We start from the raw sequence: 22,124 nt of genomic DNA, 5'->3' as shown, positions 1-22,124 counted from the left end.
GGAGGTACCCCACCTCATCTCCCGACATTGCTGTGGCCATCTGACCGGGTTACAAAATTGCACACCAGGACAACATCCACAAACTTAGAGGGGGACTTCCCATCACAAGCGCACCCTCTGATGCACACCAACCACACACCTTGACATCCCTGTCCTTGAACACATGCCCTTCAACCATTAAACTAACAGCAGCCCCACCTTGAAGGGTAACCTAGCTTACAGACCACCAGGTCCACGATGAAACTTCAGCAACCTTATTCCAGGCTTCATCACCCCCTCACTCTCACTCTCTACTCCAAGCATTTCCTACTCCTGTAAGATTCCCGTTTCCACCTGGAATACCCCTAAAATAACTTCTTCACAGGCCTCCTCAAAATGTCTTCAAAACAAAGAGTTTTCTCAGCTCGTCACTGATTCCACACTTAACACAGTACACAATTTAAATGCAATCTTGGCCTCTGGCAACATCATCAGCTACAACTGTGCAGCACCACTCACATGGACTGACCACCCCATCATCCATTTCAGAATCTCCATGCCACAACCTAAAGCTTGCATCAACATCAACTAACCCAGCCAGAATTGGAACAGAATAACAGAAACCTACCAGTCCCCCCCCAGGCGCTACTGCAACCTCCTGAAAGACACTAAGAGAAGATCCCTCACGGACCGGATTGAAGCTTGCGCCAACAATTGGTAAGAGATTTTTGCGACCATCAAGCAGTTCACCAACCCAGAAGCCTCAGTCAACTCCATCATCCCCTCCCATGAACTCTACAACAACTCTTAAACTTCTTCAATAGCAAAATTGAAAAGATCTACAGTAACTTTGAAAAACAACCGAACCTGGAGGACATCATCAGCAAATTCTCCACCTACCACTCGGACAGACACCTAACCAAATGGAGAACACTCAGGGAGGAAGACACAACTTCAGTCATGAAAAACGTTCCCTTCTAGGCCTCCCAATACCCATGTCCACATCATATATACAACCTAGGAGTACCTGTGATCAGCAGATCCCTCAATCACAACATCAACTCCTTCATCGAGTCTGCAGTCTTCCCAGAGGACTGGAAGCATGCTGCAATCACAGCCCTCAAAAACGTTCACCTCATCTCCCTTCTACCATACCCAGTGAAGGTGACAGGGAAGGCAATAAACCAACAACTTACCAACCCTTCTGAAACTTTACATTTTTTCAACCACTCCCAACCGAAGCAACCACAATAAAAAGACAGCACTCATCACCGCCAGAGATGAGATTCACACCCTACCAGACCGAGGAGAAACCGTCACCCTCATACTGCTAGACCTCTCAGCTGCCTTTTATACAGTGGTACAAAAGGGGGTGGTGATGGACGGAGCATCTGAACCAATCAAACACTCACACCCAGTCAACAGATCTGGGTTTAATCCATCAACGTTCTGTAGCCCACTCTGCCACCCCAGTTCAGACATGGCCATATGCAAATGTGTCTGACCCTGTGCCTCATGGGAACAGTCCAGCCTGAACTGCCAAGCCATGCCTTCTCTGGACCGAAAACAAGCTTCCTAGGACCGGTTTCCGGCATTACATCCGTCTTGGCAAAGTGAGCAAGGGACTCACATCTGAGCATACCCTGCCAACTTTTGGTGAACAAAGCGGTACAAAAGGGGGTGGTGATGGACGGAGCATCTGAACCAATCAAACACTCACACCCAGTCAACAGATCGGGGTTTAATCCATCACCGTTCTTTAACCCACTCTGCCACCCGAGTTCAGACATGGCCATATGCAAATCAGTCTGACCCTGTGCCTCATGGGAACAGTCCAGCCCGTACTGCCAAGCCATTCCTTCCCTGGGCCGAAAAACAAGCTTCCTAGGACCGGTTTCTGGCATTATAGCCGTATTCAGCCAGGCTTGCTTGAATCCAGTGGCTAAGTGAGCAAGGGACTCGCCTATGAGCATACCCTGCCAACTTATGGCTAACAAAGAGGTACAAAAGGGGGTGGTGATGGCCGGAGCATCGCAACCAATCAAACACTCACAGCTGTCTTCAACCAGGCTTGCTTGAATCCAGGGGCAAAGTGAGCAAGGGACGCACGTCTGAGCATACCCTGCCAACTTATGGCGAACTAAGCGGTACAAAAGGGGATGGTGATGGACGGAGCTTCTGAATCAATCAAACACTCACACCCAGTCAACAGATCTGGGTTTAATCCATCACTGTTCTTTAGCCCACTCTGCCATCCCAGTTCAGACATGGCCATATGCAAATCCATCACCATCCGATTTTTGTACCGCTTTGTTCGCCATAAGTTGGCAGGGTGTGCTCAGACGTGAGTCCCTTGCTCACTCTGCCACTGGATTCAAGCAAGCCTGGCTGAAGACGGCTGTAATGCCAGAAACCGGTCCTAGGAAGCTTGTTTCCGGTCCAGGGAAGGTATGGCTTGTCAGTTCGGGCTGGACTGTTCCCATGAGGCACAGGGTCAGACTGATTTGCATATGGCCATGTCTGAACTGGGGTGGCAGAGTGGGCTAAAGAACGGTGATGGATTAAACCCAGATCTGTTGACTGGGTGTGTGTTTGATTGGTTCAGAAGCTCCGTCCATCACCACCCCCTTTTGTACCGCTTTGTTCGCCATAAGTTGGCAGGGTATGCTCAGACGTGAGTCCCTTGCTCACTTTGCCACAGGATTCAAGCAAGCCTGGCTGAAGATGGCTGTAAGGCCAGAAACCGGTCCTAGGAAGTTTGTTTCCGGTCCCGGGAAGGCATGGCTTGGCAGTTTGGGCTGGACTGTTCCCATGAGGCACAGGGTCAGACTGATTTGCATATGGCCAGGTCTGAACTGGGGTGGCAGAGTGGGCTAAAGAGCGGTGATGGATTAAACCCAGATTTGTTGACTGGGTGTGAGTGTTTGATTGGTTCAGATGCTCCGTCCATCACCACCCCCTTTTGTACCGCCTTTTATACAGTAGCACACTCCAGCCTTATCAAAAGACTATACACAAAAGGAATCCAAGGTCCAGCCCTCAAATGAATATGCTCCTTCCTCACAAGGAGAACAAAATGAGTCAGTCCCCCCCTACACATTAGAACCCAAGGACTTGGTCTGCATAGTCCCTCAGGGATCATCCTTCAGCACCGCCCTGTTCAAAATTGACATGACACCATTCACCAAAGTCATCAGATCTCACAGGGTCTCTGACATCTCCTACGCTGATGACACCCAGCTCATCCTCTCAATGTCAGACAAGTTCCCCACAGCCGGATACGACTTAACCAAATGCATGATCTGGGTAGCAGAATGGATGAAAATTAACTACTTGGAATTCAACTCTGACACAACAGAAGTGCTGATCTCCGAGGGAAAAAAACTCCCCCTGAGATTCCACCTGGTGCCCATCAGAGCTGGGTCCAACACCATCACCCAGGACCAAACACGAAACCATCTTAAACGATAAACTCAAGAGGGCATCAAAGGTAAATGCAGTCAGCTCCTCCTGCTTCCACATACTGCATTCCCTCAGAAAATGCTTTTACTGGATCCCCAAAGCACCAGGCATGCCATTTGTCACAGGTAGACTAGACTACAGCAACACACTCTACGCTGGCATCCCCAACCACCTGCTCCACCAACTTCAGACCATCCAGAACGCTAAAGCTAGACTCAACCTGGATATCCCACAGTCAGGGACATCTTAAGAATTTGGGGAGCCCAGGGATAAACATATTTTGGGGGACCCTATTCAGAACAACTTCGAGTTGATGATCCAGTTCCAGCTCTTTCATGCCCACTTCGTCCAGGTCACTGACTGTGCACAGGTGCATACCTCCGAATTCTAAATGGTCTTAGGTCTACTATTCAGGGATAGAAAGATGTGTTTTCAATAATGTAACACAGCAGCAGCTCACTAACATTACTGCAAATAATGTCTGAGACACCCTCCCATTTCTTATGTATGAGGTCCTATTGTGATCTAAAAGACACTTTTTTATAAATGCTGCATGAAACCTAAACACAACGTTTCTCTGCAAAATGTCTGTAATAGACTCTCACACATCACTCACATTAAAAATAAATTAAAAGAAAACCGTATTTAAAAGAATCTGTTTAAGAATTATTCAAGGTCATCAGGGCAAGACTCTGCAGAACACAGCTGGCTCTATCTGGGGCCCTCTGTAAGGCACCAGCCCTGGGCCAAGACCCATTTGCCCATACATTAAATAGTCTCTGCCCACGATGCACCCACATCATGCCACACCTCACAGAACTACACTGGCTGCAGATAAACAAGCGTTGAGAACTCAAACTCCTCTCACATGCCTACAAGGCACAGCATAACATTTCAACTGCCGCTTCCACCATCCCAACCAGACTCATGTGCACTGCCTCACTTGCTCTCGTACACACCCTTGGCGTATGCAAAAGCAGAACAGGAGGCCTTGTCTTCATCTAAATCGCACCCAAAACTTGGAACAAACTCCCTGTACACATAAGGGACTCCTCCTCGCTTCTGGAATTCTGCAAGAGGCTGAAGACCTGACTCTGCAACTAACATCTGGCCGATGACCTACACACCTGCTCTAGTGTCTGGATACCCTTCAGATGATAAGATGTGCTTTACAACTCCAAATAACATAATATAACGTCAGAACCATCCTAACTCACCGCAGTGTGACTCCATTTTGTGTATGCTTTACTTACTAACTTCTGGATATACTAGTGACAGAAGATTAGCCCCCAGATTCATCATAGTCATGTTTTGCGAGTCCTTAATAGCGAATTTTAAGGATTCGCTATTAAAGATTCGCAAAACGGGATGCATGTAGAAATCGCAATATTTTATGTGATTTCTACTGCTTCCTTATTTGCGAATCGCTATTTGCTAATCGCAAATAAGGAATGGCTTACCCATTCATTCCTATAGGCCTAAAGGCCCATAGGAATGATTGGGGAGGCATTCTTTATTTGTGATTAGCAATTAGCGAATCGCAAATAAGGAAGCAATTTCAAGGGTGCCAGGATGTCCAAAGGACACCCTGTAGCACCCCTGAAATGGTAATGTACACTGGTGTTGCGCACACACATGTCCAAAGGACATGTGTGTGTGTAACATACAACTTAGAAAAATGCACTAAAGTGCATTTTTCTAAGTTTTTGCTATTTACTACGTAGTTAGACTTTGCGGTAAATAGCGGCCCCAGATTGCGAATTCGCAATTTTAAATTGGTTCATGAATTGCATTTAAGGAATCTCAAATTGAGATTCCTTAAATGCAATTAATCGCAATTTAGCGTTTTCTAGAATTGCGATTTTTGCATTTGGGATGATGAATCCCAAATGCAAAAATAGCGCTTGCAAAGGGCCAGATTCTCAGAATCTGGCCCTTTGCGAGCCGATTTCGGCTTGATGAATCTACCTGTAGGTTCTTTAAAACACCTAAATAATAAATACATAAATATGTCAACTACAGTATAATAAATACAGGTACACACATAGTAAGCCTTATACACCATAAGACCTAGGCACAGGTATTATCAGTCTGGGGGTACTAGAGGACTGGACGCAAACTTAAGGATGAAGCATTTCCATACAGTGGTGTGTGAGTGAGAGTTCTAAGTAAAACACATGGATGCCTCCCGTTTTGGATGGGAAAAAACAAAAACGGGAGGCCTGATTTACTTTGGAGGTACCCCTCTGATTTGTCTGATTCGATTATTGTTCTTGGCAATATATCAATAACTTACACATAGTTAGCCTTATACACCATAATACCTAGGCATAACCTTACAATAACTTACTAGGAATAGGAGCATATTCCTAGGTACACAGGGTTATGCCCAGGAACATGGTCCTATTCCTGGACCAGCCTCATATATTCAAATACACCATATGCCCAGGTGCAGCCTCACATAATACTATTCCTTATTATATGCAGTCTGGCGGTCACCGATGCAAGGGCCTGGATCTAGCCTCATATGCTCAGGTATCACTTCCTTCCCAGCTAAAGTTTAATATACCAAGTGGAACCATATGTTAATAGGTATATACTCCTATCCCTTGTAAAGCATTATTTATTTTTTCTATAACATCACATGTATAGATATTGTGTCATGTAACATCACATAGCCCCAAGTCAAACAAACGAACTCATGCACACAGACTCATATGTCCAGATATGCAGTCTCGTGCCCAGGTGTCTTTCTTTATATGTCAATATATATATATATATATATATATATATATATATATATATATATATATTACCTACTGGCGGTCGCCAGTAGGTATATATAGTTAGGATTTTTTTCCTATGGGATTTCTGAAAATTCTATGTGGAATAACTTTGGCGTTTGTGGACGGAATTGGCTGTGATTTTCAGGAAAATGGCACATTATGTTTCTGAGCGTCCCCTGAAAGTTTGGGGGGGGGTTTCATGAAGTGGGGGCCGAGAAAAAAGGGGGGTCCCAAAACGTGTTTTTAACATTGAGTTTTCCATAGGGCGGTTGGACTCACTTTTAGCTCGAACGGCTGAATGGAATTACACAAAACTTGGCAATATTGTAGATATGGTTTGCCCAACGTGCCTTTGCTATGTCTCAATATATGTGCTCCAGTGGATTTTGAGAAATTAACGTTTTTAAAAACAGATATATCTGTGACAGCGCTCCGGTTAGCGCCCCGGTTCGCGTACCTGACGCGTAACGGAACTTCGCGAAGCGAAGCTGATTGGCTGTCGGGTGTCTGTCAACATTCGAAACAGTCCGGAGCGGCCGCCATCTTGTGTCTCGGTAGGATCGAGACACAAGATGTGGCGAAAACAAAGGGGGAAATGAGCATAAGGGGGCAGAGTACATCCTCCCTGACCCCCTAGGTTTGATGAGGGGGCTTTAAAAGGGCCTCGCGGGGTTAAAAAATAGTAATTTTTATATCTTTTTTTTTTGCGGGGGGAGCGCTCGGTACGCGCACCGGGAAGCGGTCCGGGAAGCGTAATATTGGGAAAATAGGATGAAAGAATGTTCAAATATTGTATGTTTATTGATTGTTCTTTTTTTTTTTATTTATTTTATTTAAGTACCAACATGTAGGTACCAATGCAGAGTCTAAAAATAAAAATACATTGTTTCCTTTGTAAATATCTTGCATGTTGTTTCAGAAGTTATTGTGGTATATGGAATTCATAACGTAGTCTGTCAGGAAAGCAGAAACACCATGGAGGCAGGACATGATAAAGACATGTTAAATACACATTGGAGATGATATAGTGGAAGAAAGGAAGTAACTATGAGCAAACTTAAAGTTGCACAGTATATTTAAAGTCTAATTTTACATTATAATCAATTTGCTACTAGTTTAAAAAATACATATAAAAATGAATAATGTATCAAACAATTTTTGAATTATTATATATAAATTTATTTTTCTGATTTGTTTTAAAAATTAAAAAGAACTTCTAATAATTCTTTGTCAGAATTTGTCTCATTTTCAATTAAGAAATCCACAGATTCAATACATTGCAGAAGTTCTATGTCCATTGATTCATCAAAGAATTCTGATTCATTTTCTGTATCTTGGTTGCATTCTGCAACAATTTCCACGTTATTTTTGTTCTCTCCTTCCATTTTTGTGCTGTAAAATGAATTTTAAAAAAATATATCAGTACAGATAGGGCACTGTTGGGTTTAAGTACAGACAGGTAGTTTGGTTTTTAAACAGTGATTTTTTCTTTGGGCAGTGTATGGTATCAGACTGGAAGTAGAAATATCAAAAAATGTATGTGATAAAGTCTAAGTCAATTCTTAATTATACAAGACAAGCCTAACTCCATCCATAACTAAAACAGAGAAGTCTATCTTATTCTATAAGTATTACAGAGGGATAGTATATAACTATCAGAAAATGTTTTCCTAATTAACTTAAAGTACAGAACATACTTCAGTTTTTAAAATAACATCTTACCTTTCAAATAGAAGTTTAAGTTCTCAGTTGAAATGCACTTGATATGTACTTCAAGAAGTAGTAGTCAAAATGGCTGTGTTTCTCTCTCTTTCTTTATATATATTCAGGTACATAACCAATCAAATGTCATGAAATAATAGAAGATATTGAAAGTAGCATTTTGATTGGTTGTCAATTCTAACACTTCATAAGTGTTTTGGTTAGGTAATTTACCTCAGGATATTTAGTCAGGCTTACAGCATAATTTTCTCAATGGAATTCCATCAAATTTGGGGAAATGGTAGGGACTGCTATGTAGTAGGGGCTATTCTATATTTGATGAAAGTGTCTGTAGTGGTTTTTCTGTAAATTACTTTCCCACCTTTTTTCATCGAGCGCTTACTGGTGCGCTCCCCTGTACGCGAACCGGCAGCGTTACGGGAGTCCTCCATTTTGAGTATCGGTAGAATTGAGACACAAAATGGAGGACAAACAATGTTCGGAATGGGTAGAAGGGGGCACGGTAGACACTTTGTGACCCTCTAGGTTTTCGGAGGGGGGATTAGGATGCTGATACATGCAAAAATAAAAAAAATAAAAATTAAACATTTCGCGGGGGAGCGCCGGTACGCGCACCAGTAAGCGAACCGGGGAGCGTACTTTGGTGAAAAAAAAAAAAGTAAGAAAAAGATAAACGTTTTGAATAATCAGAGGTAGGGTAGCTCTGAAAAGAGCTATTGGGTTCTGTCGCTAATTTAGGTACCTCAAGTATGTTCCAATGCACACTTTTAAATAAAGGACAAATATTCTATTCCCTTCATCGGGGAAGTGCACACCATCTCTTCTGTAGATGTCTTGAATGTTGTAACGCAATAATATTTACTATTAAAAAACCATTGAAATTCACTGAAAAAACCATAGGTTATAGACCATATATAGTTAGGAATTAGCATTTACAAAACCATAAAAATTCACTGAAAAAACCATAGGTTATAGACCATATATAGTTAGGGATTAGCATTTACAAAACCTTATTTTACTCGCACAAAACCATTGAAGTTCGCATATATAGTTAGTTGCACTAACTATATATCGCGCACCCGCAATCCACTGCTGATGATGTCACATATTACATCATTCATGACATGGTCAGTGACATCACTGATGACATCTCAAATGACATCACTGATGACATCTCATTTGACATTACTCATCACATCACTGATAATATCATTCATGTGATAATACGATGAACCTCTTCAGATTGTAATATAACCTTAGATACAATCAGTGTAAACAGACACTCACAGACTGTCACTCATCCATGGAGTTACTCACACACCTCGTCAGTCATGCAAAAAATCAATCACACCTCCATTTCCTCAACTATACAGTTATACACACCTTACTTTTTCAAACATATACTAACACATATTTAGTCTCTTATACAATCCCTGATACAAGTTTACAATGATCCATACAGCCCCTCACACATTCACTGGCTCTTATGCACAGTTATTTATATATGTTAACTCTCACATGTACTGTGTTTTACATATGTACTTACTTTGACATGTAGCACTAAGATATCCATTCACTCACCAATACACTCATGCACACAGTCAACCACCCATACAGCTAATTCCACATGCACTTTTGAACCCATACATCTAGTGAATCAACTGTTCACACATCTATGCACAGAGTCACACACCTCCCAGCCACCCATACACACACACTCAGTCTCCCCTACAAATACTTGGGCAACCAATCAATAACCCATATAGTTACTCATATAGCTACTGATAAACACATGCAGCACTTTACAGAACAACAGACATAATGATGCACAAATTAAGACAGTTTAGTCACTAACCCATGCACTCAGTGAGACACATTTAATCACTCACTCATACAGTCAGTCATGCACCTACTAAATCCTTCATCCAGACACTTATACATCCACTCATTCTTCAATATGTAAGACATATTTTAACTTTACAGAAACATACAGTCACTGGATGATGTCATCAGTGATGTCATCAGTGATGTCATTTGAGATGTCATCAGTGATGTCATCAGTGATGTCACTGACCATGTCATGAATGATGTAATATGTGACATCATCAGCAGTGGATTGCGGGTGCGCGATATATAGTTAGTGAAACTAACTATATATGCGAATTTCAATGGTTTTGTGCGAGTAAAATAAGGTTTTGTAAATGCTAATCCCTAACTATATATGGTCTATGTCTATAACCTATGATTTTTTCAGTGAATATATATATATATATATATATATATATATATATATATATATATATATATATATATATGTATATATATATAATATATACATATGCCAAGTTATAGCCCTGTATTCCTGCTTTAGACCCATATGCACAGGTATTATCCCAAATGCAACTTATAGCCCTATTTTCCCAGTAAAGACTCATTGGTCTGGGTGGCCCTATTTGCTCCAGAACAGCCTCAAATGCCTCCTAAAACATCACATATATAGTATCTATTATCTAGTAGACTCAGATTTCTCAATAAAACCACATTTAAAAAGATTTGGGCCTGATGGAGAGGAGTCAGTAGTAGGACTTTGCCGCCCCTCTTCATTACACTACCTTGCTTTGAGTATGGGGAAAGATAACCCTTATGATAGTGGAGCTGCCTGAAACTACAGAGAGGAAGGATGGAATGGACAGGATGCCTCTCTCAAGTGGATCACAAAAGCTGGCGATATAGGGCGGCAGGGCATCCTCCATGTTCAGTGTACCTACTTCTCTGCAAGACAACGGTAAAGCATGGAGCTTTTGAAAACTAGCCTAGGGAGGGACATGTACCTTAAGCTTAAGGGTACATTTTCAGTACCCACATTTATGACAGCAGCTCCACTGTGCTGCCATGGCAAACTGGACCTGCCGTCGTGGAGATATTTCCCTAGAAGTAACATGCAGGCAAGGATGAAAAGCCCAGCCTGCATATCGTCCTGTTCTGGTGTATCATAGATGCTTCCATCCCCACAACACTGTACTGGCAGCCCATAGACATCGAAAGCAAAATTAGGCTAATCAATTCCCATGGCTAGGGCTAACTATTTGAACTCATCACACTGTCCCAGCACCCTCATAGTTCATAGAACACAAAGTGCTCCTGCCTTGGAATGGTCAATGCTTTCACAAGGATCAGGCATTACAAACATTGCAGAGATCTGGAGTGCTCCACTCCCTGACATTGCTCCCATTTTCCCACCTCCTGCCTCATTGTACCTAGCACTGAGTTGACTGCCAATCATTCTAGCACTCTTGAACTAAAGCAGAAGACAGGTGAGCCAGGGTAGCACCATAGGGGATGAGTTTTCAGTTACAGGACTCTGTTCTCCTTTTGTGCTGCTGCTTCCTTCCATTACATAGGACAGCACACGAGAAAGCCACTGGTGAAGAAGGGGGTCAGAGATCTATAGGCTAATTGGCAGGGTTTTCTCACTCTGCATTGTGCTAGCTTCATGGTGAACCAAGGAAAGTTTCCACCCCCTCCTGCTTAGAGGGTACAAGGTTTGGGGACTGTAGAAATAACTATTTTTTCTTGTCTGGCACACTTTAAGGTATTGTACTCATTCGTGTTGAGATTTTGACACAGTATTGCGGTAAAATCCTGGATGGTTAGCCGTGGTGGACAAATAATGTTGCAGGCTGGTAACCGTTTCACTACTTTTCTTTCCTGCTCCTCCACAAACCACTTTTATGTAGTCAGTTCCCTGGTTATTAAATTAATCAAATTGCCTACAACCTGACACTTTTTTTTAGAATTTCTGCTGAAAGTATGCAATCTTTTGAAGCAGATTGCCATTCAAACTATGTGATGCAATATGCCATTCACTGATGTAAATGTACCCGCTTTTGTACATCCATTACTTACTGCCACCCGTGAATGGACATACATTGTAAATAAGAGTTTTATCAAGGCTTCATTAGGCAGTTGAAACTTTTGTTCATAAATTCCTCTCTTTCTCCACAGCATGTTGTTCAGTGTGTCTTCGTTGCCATACGAACCATTGGTAACATCATGATTGTTACAACTCTGCTCCAATTTATGTTCGCTTGCATTGGAGTTCAGCTGTTCAAGGTAACTCATTTAATCCCTTAAAACATTTGGAAACATGCACTATTACTTACTTTAAAACCATTCAGTATTGAAAATACTAATTTGTATTTCATTTGTAGGGTAAATTCTATCGCTGCTCAGATGAAGCCAAACACACACCAGAGGAGTGCAAGTAAGATCTGTTTACTTTTATTCATCTGAAATGAGAGGAATAGGTTAAAGATTTCTGTTTCAAATACAAGTGAATATTATTAGCAAATTACATTTCATTTCAATTACATACTCAAAAGAACCTACAAAATGTAAATCCATTTACAACTTCATAATTTTACGCCACAGCTGTGTACATTTACACAGGAGTAACTCCCATGCAGGTGGTGGGTAGCTGCATACTTATCTGTGGTGTGGTTTGCACATGTGAGGTTTTGCACACCTACAAGAAATAAAATGTGCAAATGCATTGTAACAGTACAGTAGCAAATGGTCAGGTAGTATATAAAAATATACAGTGAATCACATCTAAAATACCAAGTTGTTCAGAGTCCAAAGGATTAGATCTCCAATTTATTATGTTGTTATTGTTGATTGCAAAGCAGTTGCACAATACTCATCAACTGTGAATAGTTGTGTATATATACTAAGTCCCAGTTGATGAGTATTTTGCAACTGCTTTGCAATGAACAATAACAGCATAATAAACTCTGAACAACTTGGTATTTTGGATGTGATTCACTGTGTATATTTAAAATTATTGTACACTACCTGACCATTTTGCTACTTTACTGCACTATTAACCCGGGTCTAGTAGGCTTTTGGGTCTCCCCATTGATACTCAACACAAATGCATTGTGAGGCTGCCTTTGCCCAATGTGGTATGTTAGGCTGTACACAACTTACACATTGGGGAAATAGCACCACCTGAAAAAAGTCATGTTACTAATTACCCACTAGTTAGTCCACCTTGAAAGCTTCCATAGAAAAACTAAACTGGATCCTGAACTTTGTCTCCTACCAGTATCTCTTTAGGTCACCAGGTGGTGCCACGCTATTGTAGTTGCTGTCCTGCCCACTGTGGAAGTGAATACTATAGCTTAAAATATGTTGTGGCTTGGTGGGTTGAGTAATTTCCTTTTTTTTCTGAGCCTTATTGACACAGGGCCAGAGCCTGGGTTTACACTATATTTTAAGTTTCCAATCATGCTTCTTTAGCAGATTTGTTCAAATGTACCCTTTAAGGTATCAGGGTTTAAACCCTGTTGCTGTTGTTGCAGATGTCCTTTTTTGATACTCATCTCATCTGCATGGGGTATCTGTGGTTTGATCATAATACAATACCACATTGTGATTTCTGTGCCTCATTAAACAAGAAACCATCAGTGAGCGGAAGGTCAAGTTGTTCTTGAACTGACCGAATAAGGATACCCTTATCCAGTCCTTTTCCTTTCTCATGTAAGTCCTCTGGTACAGAATATCCACCCAAAGAGTCTTCTCATAAAAAGCACGTGAAACACTGTAGGAATGAAAAACCCTCCTTTTTCTCATCTGGAAAGCAGTGCCACGCTTTCTCAGAAAGTCAGCAGTGCCATTCCACAATCAAGCATTCTTCATGTATTCCCTCAGAGCTGACCTGGTTTTTCAGAAGTTTTACACAGAGTGACTGTCTGTTCTTCAATCTGTCTCAGGTTGAGGTTTTCTGCAGGCCAGATTTTTTGAGCTGCCCTCTTTTCTCTGTGTGCATTTCTGGCTCCTAAGAGTAGGCTAGATTCTTCAGACCTGCGGCTCCAACCTGAAACCGCCTAACTGCATACAATCACTGGCTGTGGCTACAGCACTGCTTCTACTGAAACCACCTCCACCCATGGCCATGGCTCGCCTAGCTGTAATGCTGCTTTTAACTTTCTGAGCTCTTTTCAGTGCAGACTCAACCCTTGCAAATGGAGGAGACCCATTGTGTGGGTAAGGACGAGTGAAGTGGCTCCTTTGAGATCAGCACTTGCTGATCCTGACTCAGAACCCAGAGACTCATGCACTATGAAAAACTCTTTAGCTTAGACTCTGGCTCAGTTGCAAATTTGCAATTTTGACACATTGCACTGCAGAGGCGGATTTGGAGATGCATAGCCTCCTCCCCTCCTTATCGTACTGGTGTTAGGCGATACATGGATCTCCATGTATTGCCCAACACCAAAGAACAAAAATGCCTAACAAAAATGAATGTGTCTATCTGTAACAAAAATGGTGCTCTTGTAAAGCGCTCTGGTACCTGATATCTTCGGGTCAAGTTTGCGCTATATAAAACTCTAAAAAAAAAAAAAAATACGTACGGCGGCAAATACTATATTGTTGCCACTGCATGTATCTTTGACCAATCTTTAGGCTCGTGCTGCCAGATTGCCTTCACCCAGCATGGGGTCTAACCCCTATCTCCGTGCACGGTAGATATGTGTAATGAACTTATGTCCCCCCACCATAGAAAGAAGTCTCACCAAATTCTGCATAGGCGGAGGGTCTCTGGGAATGAAGGCCAAATCTGTAGGGTTGTGGCTGCTATTTTGGCGTATTGGAGAAATTTACCTTTTCCCAGATCAAATGTTTCCATAGCATCTTTCTGGGTTACAAAGCGGCCTTCTGGGTACAAATCCAACAACATATTGCACCCTCCCTCCTGCCACTTGTCTCTTGCCATTGTTTGGGACATCTGTTCAAACAGGCTCACTATCCACATATCTAGTTCCTGTGCATATGGCGCTCTCTAGCTATTACCCACCTCACCGCCCTCTCCCACAAACTGCCCATCTGACAGCTGAGATACGGAAATACATTAGGCAATGCACCCAGATATTTAACACTGTCTATATGCCATGGTATCCCTTCGTCTGGCAACTGTGGAAGTGATAAGCCCTGTAGTTGCCCCGGGGGAAAGAGGCCAACTTTCCTTTATTATCTAAAAGTCCTGAGAATTCCCAGAATTCATGCATTACATTAAGTAATATTGGGCTGGAAATGTCAGGTCTGGGCAAGTATATCATGGCATCATCTGCATATAATGATACCACATGCTCCGAGCTGCCAACATGTATGCCCCATATACGTAGCATCTGTCAAAGGCAACATGCCAGAGACTCCATTGCCAATGTAAATATTAATGTGGACACGGGCATCCCTGTCTGGTGCCTTTCTGCAGAAGGATTTCATCTGAAACCTATTTGCCTGCTCGGACTCTTGCCCGTGGGCAACCATCCAGAAGCTTTATTCAATGAATATAGTTGTACCCCAGTTCCACCCTATTCAGGACCTGCCAGATATAGTCCGACCTCACCGAGTCAAAGGTTTGCTCTAGGTCCAAGAAGGCTAGAGCATACTGGTCCTCCTCTAGTACTGGGGCATACATTACGTGTGTCAGGCGGCAAAGGATTTGCAAAGTATTTCGTGTGGTATGAAGCCCAATTTGTCCGTGTGGACTAAGTGGGGGAGATGCGGAAGCAATCTTGTTACCAGGGCATGACTTAGGATCTTCAGGTCCACATATGAACTTGCCTCCAGGGGATCCTTCCCCTGCTTCGATATTAGGACAATGAATGCTTCTTTCATAGAGACCGGGAGCACCCCCTCTCCAATACCTCATTGGACACCGATAACAGGCGGTAAAAGGTTTTATATAGTTGTGCTGGGAGCCCATCTCTCCCTGGCAATTTGGCATTTTTCAGCACACCTATGGCAACATCCTCCATATTGGCATATGTTGCTCCAAGGTGATTATGAGTGGGGAATGATCAGAGATATAGGGAGATAAATAATGTGCCTCTAATGCTTTGTGTGGCATCTGTAAGGATCAAAAAGTGATCCAGCCTGCTGTATGTGTTCATTGCTGGGGTGTAACATAAATACTCTAGGGCTTGTGGATGTCAAGTTCGCCAGATATCAACAAGCTCCTAACTTGTCTGCGCTTGCACCAACGCTGCCTTTATACACAATCTAGTACCCTTACGCAGGGGGATTATGTCTACCAGGCTATCCAGGACACAGTTAAAATCACCTGCAATAAGGACCTCCCCCGTTAGCGATCCCTGCGCCACCACCAGCACCGCCCAAAAAAAACTGCCATCATCAATATTAGGTGCATACACTAATAAAGCATTAATGTGTGCGTCTAATGTTCGCTACAGTATAACACCTCCCATTCCTGTCAATCTGTGTGCAGGTGTGTCTAAGAGGAACTCCCGGAGCAATCTATAGCTAAACCCCTCGGGCATGTCAGGAGGACGTGGCATACACCTGTCCACTCCAGCGTTTCCTCAAACATTGAATACAAGCCCCCCATAAAAGGGTTGTATGCAGGAATGCCCCTCTAGACCATACCTCCATAGGTATCCATACACTCCATTGTGTTTCATCAGATTATGACGATCTCTTATGTTCCAAGTCAACATTATATATTTAGTCCCCATCTGCACAGTATACCATTCAGGATATAGATATATAATAGGAGTCTCATCATATCCAGCACATAACACAGTTCAGAAAATTGTACTGCATTGGAAGCAATACCCTTCTAAATCTCAAGCTGCAACTGAAACCCCAAGTGCCCCACACCTATCCCACTCATAGGCAGAATGTATGGACCCCCGTTGACTCAGCAAGTGGCCGCAGGTGACATCAAACCCCACCCCCAATAGCCAACCCTTCCCCCCTTCAACTTATGTGCCTAACGACACTTGGTGTAGATGCTTTCCAGGTGCCAAGAGCTCTACGAGTGGCAAGGCCCTAAGTGGTCCTCAGCAATCCACGTCTGCCTTACCCCTGGTCCCACCCATCCAAGAGGTAATACATTCACTATACAGAACAATAAGGAGATACTAGTGCATACGCATATAGTTAACAATAGCGTTTCTGGGTCCCAGCAAGTTCGCTAATACAACTTAGCAGAAAGTCAATGTTGTTACTGTCCCTTCGGTGCCCACCACCAATTTTTAACCTGCTTATTTCCGTTCACCCACATCAGCGCCATCACTTTGTGCTTCTGGAATACGACTCACCAGTGAGAAGGCCTTATTTGTCTCCAAGGACACCAATTTAGCTCGCGGTTTGCCGCAGTTTGCCGCTTGTATAAACCAGGATACACTCTCTCCCCATCAATACAGGGTAGCCACGCTGCATCTTGGGCGGAGGTTTATTGCACTGGGAAAGTCATGATGTGTGGTCCTTCAGTTTCTGCCAAGCAGTTTGATGCTCTTTTCGCTGCCCAAGCCCAGAGACGTCATCCACTGGACCACCTTCGTTGGCGTGTCATAGATGTGTATCTTTCTGTCATGTTGGATATGCAGCCTGGCAGGGTACATCAGGCTATTCTTTATATTATGCTCTGCCAGTTGTCTCTTGGCAGGCTATCAACGCTCTAGGCGCCTCTCCCGAGCCTGGTGCCGCCATAAGCGCTCTGTGGGCCCTTTCTATAGATAAGAATTTTGAAAGGCACTTCGGTTTGAGAGCATTAGTGCTCCACTACTCAAGGAAAAGTTCCACAGAGGGACCTATCTCCCTCTCAGGGAAACCAATAAAGGCTAAATTGTTGCAACTGGAGCGCCCCTCAGCATCTTCCACCCTCTTTTCTACCTGAGTCGCACTGCACTCGATCCCAGCTTTTTGGCTTTGAGGTCATTGATTTCCTTCTAAAGAGTCCCTTTTTCCTCCTCTGTAGTGGTCACTCTTTCAACCACCTTACCTAGGTCAAGTCACAAATGATTAATATCCATAGACATTGCATTGATTTTGGTTTCCAGTGCCTGCCTGGAGCCCTGGATTGTGGCTAGTATTTCAGTGGTGTCCTGGGCGATCCGCAGATGCCTGAGCCATAGTAACTTTCGGCACCTTTCCCTTGTGGCCCGGTCCAGGGACCGTGTAGTGTACTATTGAGTTGGATTGCACCGCCTTCGACCCTTTATCCTTAACCATGGTAGTGCCAGTGGGAGTCTATGAAGAAGAATCGATGAAACCGTATCTGGCATGTCACCACCAGGCACTAAATGCAGGCAATCACAGTGTCTCCCTCGAGCACCAGGGTTGTTTATATATGCAGCTTTTCACAGTGCACACAACTTAGATCAAGGATACACCATCCGCTCCTCACTTCGGAAACTGCTCTGGGCCAGGACAATGGCCACTCCTAGGTTGCACATGGGAAGTGCAGGAGCTTTTTCTGAGAAAAAGTAGCTGCCCCTCTGCAGCCAAAAGCAGGACCTCATTAGGCCTATATTGGGCTACTGTCAATATGCGGCCATGCTCCCAGGTGTACTCAACTAGGCCGGTTGGTCTCCAACCCTTACGTGGAAGACGCCACCCCAGAGGAGGTAGGGCAGACCTGGAACAACTACATCTTCCACAAATGAGAGCATGTGAGTGCAGCGCAGTGTGCAATTCTGCCTCACAGCTCCACCTGGGGCACATCCTCAGTCACCGGTGTCCCATTCAATGCAGAAGGGCCCTCCCACAGCGTCTCTGCAGTCAAGGTATGGCGCTTACTTGAGATGAGGAAGTCTCATGCTCTGCTGTGCAGTATTCGCTCTCATCCATTCCAGGGCGCTGCCTGATGTGGTGACTTTGCCCTCCACTCAGCCTCCAGCCTAGTCTGCAGGGCTAAGACGGCCGATGCCGCAATGCCCTGCTCAGGGCCGTCACCAGTCTTGGCCAGTAATCCAGTCGGGTGCTGCCAAAACGCTAATGGCAGGCATAGAATTTTCTTCCCTTCAGCAGCCAAACAACTGCGAGCTCCAGGCCCTCTGTCGATCTCAGCACAGACTGAGATCACCGGCGCATAGCAGACCGGGTCGCCCACACTGCCGCTCACCAGGCCGCATCACATCAAGGCATGCTTCATGGCGCCAGGCCGCTCCCCCGGCCGCGTGTCCGCCCCAATGCTCCAGGCGCATGGTACACCGGAGCGGTTCCGTCATGGCCCCGCCCGCTCAATGGAACGTCCAGCGCAGGCGCGGAATTCGCGCCGAGCGGGCCATGACGGAACCGCTCCATCATGAGCACAGCTCAACCGAGGCTCATGACGGAGCGGCTCCGTCATGAGCATAGAAGGGGTTAAGAAGCTGGAATAAATGGTCTATAACTGTCTCACTCAGGGTCTCTCCTCAAACATCCAATGAAGCTCCTCCAATCAAATCTCCACTTCATTCCAACCTGCCCACTCAGCTCCACTCCGCAGAAGCAGCACTCCCCCATGTACACAACTTCATCACTGCTGCACATCACAACTAGCTCTCTTACATTTCCTTAACTTTGAACCTATCAACTGCCTTTGACACTGTTGCTCCTCCTGTGCTGCTCTCCTCTTTAAATTATCTAGGCAACACTGGCCTGGCTCACAAATGATTTAACTATTAACTGTCTAATTACTCCTTTAGAGATGCATGGGACTCAAAGCCATTTGCATTCACAAAATTCCTAGTGGGTTTTCTGCAATGCTTATTCCTTGTCTCTCTTGTCCCACCACCTCCCTTTATAACATTATCTCGTCCTTCGGCTTCTCATATCAACAGTGTGTGGCTGAGACACAACTGTGTTCGTCTTCCCAACTTTTGACATCTAACTTCCAGTCTCACATCACTGACTGCCTCAAAGTCATCTGTTACTGTAGACTCATCAAAAAGTGAAGTTTTATGCCAGCCTTCTCCACTGCTCCCGCCTCTCTTACCATAGTCATCCTTTTTTGCCATGATGTACTCAAATTTGCCCTATCTGCTGGAAGTGTTGTTGTTTTCTTTATCCCATCAATGTGGACAAAACCTTTATCACCAATACAGCCACTGCAGCACACTTTCAGTTGCTTAACATCTGCATGAACCCATTGCAAATACAACTGATTACAGCCAAAATAGTTATCTACTTTCTAGTCTTCAGAAGTTTGGACTGCCAAGATAATCTTTGATTGGCCTCGCCAACTTTTGCTTTGCACCTCTAGACAAGAGTCTAAACTTTACAATTACCTTCATTCTTTCTGAGGCATCAAAAGCGAGTAGTTACTTTTTTGTACAAGTCTATTTTGTAATTTATGCAAATGTAAATTTCATTCTGTTTATGAAGTCTAAAGATGATTTCTCATAAGACATGAATACATTTAAAATCTTATGAATAAACAATACCTTTGTGTATTTTTAAAAATATATATATTTGCATGAAAAATATAACCTGGAGATAATCTTGAACGAAACAAGAGGTCTTCCGATAAAGAGTTCCACAAGGGTGGTGCCACCTCCTTAATAGATTTTGAATGAGTCAGGTGGGAATTTTCTTGGTCTTATTCCACAGAGTTTTCTTGCTGCAATAGCAGTGCTTTTGGTGATGGGCATATAAAGGGCAGTTTACATGTAACCCGAACTTCAAATGGAAACCAGTAGAGGTCTTTTAGCACAGGGGTGGTCAAGTTAATTCTTTCGTGAGAGCAGGCGCAGCTCCTCCGTTATGGCAGACGAGCTTCGCCCCACTATCCCTCAATGAGAAAATGGAGTGGGGTGACCAAAATATGAAGGCTTGTCTTAAGCTGGCGCAAACATCAGGGGGCCTTGCGAAACAGCAGAGGAAGTATGTACACAAGATGCTCGGGCCGGTGCTGTAAATATATAAGGAGCAAGCCAGAGGGGTTACCCTATATGGAGCGGAACTATGGGGCCACAGACCATCTGAACAACTTGCCAAGATTGAAAATTCATTTCTTAGACAACTGTTGGGACTTCCCAATAGTACCCCATTAACTCCGCTCCCGATGGATCTGGGAGTCAGCCCAATGGCACTGGAGTTTGCGCTTAGACCCCTGTTTTACTGGTGCCGGTTATGGAGTACTCCAGAATTATCTATGTATAGGGAGGAATTGATGGAGGTTGCAAACCTCAGTGGAGCAAACAGAATACCTTGGCTCACCTATATCAAGAATTCCTTCTTATCCATTGGAATGGGAGATCTTTGGGATAGTCCGGAAGAAAGATCTTTGCCAACATCAAGTAAGGCCTTGAAAAAATATGTTAAGGATCACCATCTCAATTTATTTTTGAGGGGTCCCAGGGCAGGCACACTTACATCATCCTTTTTAGTAGTTCTTATATATATTTTTTTAATTAGCATTTTCAAAGACATAGCATGTCCAAACGTATGAACAAATACAGACCACTGTACTACAACATCCTTCATACAGTTACAATAATTGTGTGATGTTACCTCATGCTAACTTTACCACAAAAAAGAAGAAACAGTTACCATATATAGTTAATCAACCTGGTTCGTGCGCAGATAGTCTATCAAATATTTCCAATAGTCCCTTGGCCTGGATCTAGTAGGCAGTTCTTCTTCGTAGGTTTCAACACATCCTGACAGTATGCCATATCTTGTAGCCACTGTTTGACTTCAGGGATTTCCCTACTGTCCCAACACAGTGAAATTCTTCGCTTGGCAATAAGTAAAGCAATCATACAGAACTTACGCTTTGCAGCCCGTACATAACCGAGTAGCCCTAATAAACATGTGCGACTAGAGAAAATAATATCAGTTCTCACCATTTCACCCAGTATCTGTGTAACTTTTTCCCCAAAATCCCGTACTGCTGGACAAATCCATGCAAGATGCAGGAAATCTGCTGATTCAGCATCGCAACGTTTACATTTCTCATCTGTGCGCAAAACATATATATAGTCTAGTCTAGCTGGAGTGTAATAAGTTTGATGTAGGTATTTGAGGTGCAATATTCACAGATTTCCATCAGGCATCAGCATTTCTGTGAGGGAACATGCTATCGACCACTCTTCCTCTGTGAGCGGGACATCTAGCACATCATTCCACTTTGCATGTGCTCTATGTGTTGTATCTGCGATATCCTCCTGCAGTGTAGTGTATAGCCTAGCCACCAAATGTTTGTTATTGGGAGTGGTAATTATCATTTGCAACGTCGTTAATTGTGACTGTTCCACTGGATAGGTGGGATATAATTTCTTAACTGCCCCTTGAAGCCTATGATATGTATATCGAAACAATAGAGTTCGAATGCTAATATAAGTAAGGTCAGGTGGCATTTTAAATGTGGCGTTATGATAG

The 22,124-nt window shown here is 43.5% G+C and overlaps 1 protein-coding gene across 2 annotated transcripts in view; it reads left to right on the top strand.

Annotated features, from left to right (window-relative positions):
* Positions 1–22,124, top strand: part of CACNA1D (calcium voltage-gated channel subunit alpha1 D) — a 1,282,477-nt gene that overhangs the window by 773,788 nt on the left and 486,565 nt on the right. For both annotated transcript variants that reach the window (XM_086939145.1, XM_086939146.1), the window contains exons 24-25: positions 11,955–12,062; positions 12,161–12,213. In XM_086939145.1, the coding sequence (XP_086795271.1) occupies positions 11,955–12,062; positions 12,161–12,213 (161 nt within the window). The remainder of the gene's footprint in view (positions 1–11,954; positions 12,063–12,160; positions 12,214–22,124) is intronic.

This window comes from Lissotriton vulgaris, chromosome 9 (assembly GCF_964263255.1).
Source record: "Lissotriton vulgaris chromosome 9, aLisVul1.2, whole genome shotgun sequence".
Lineage (NCBI taxonomy): Eukaryota > Metazoa > Chordata > Amphibia > Caudata > Salamandridae > Lissotriton > Lissotriton vulgaris.
The sequence above is the reverse complement of the archived record's forward strand: the minus strand, read 5'-3'. Positions and strand labels throughout refer to the sequence as shown.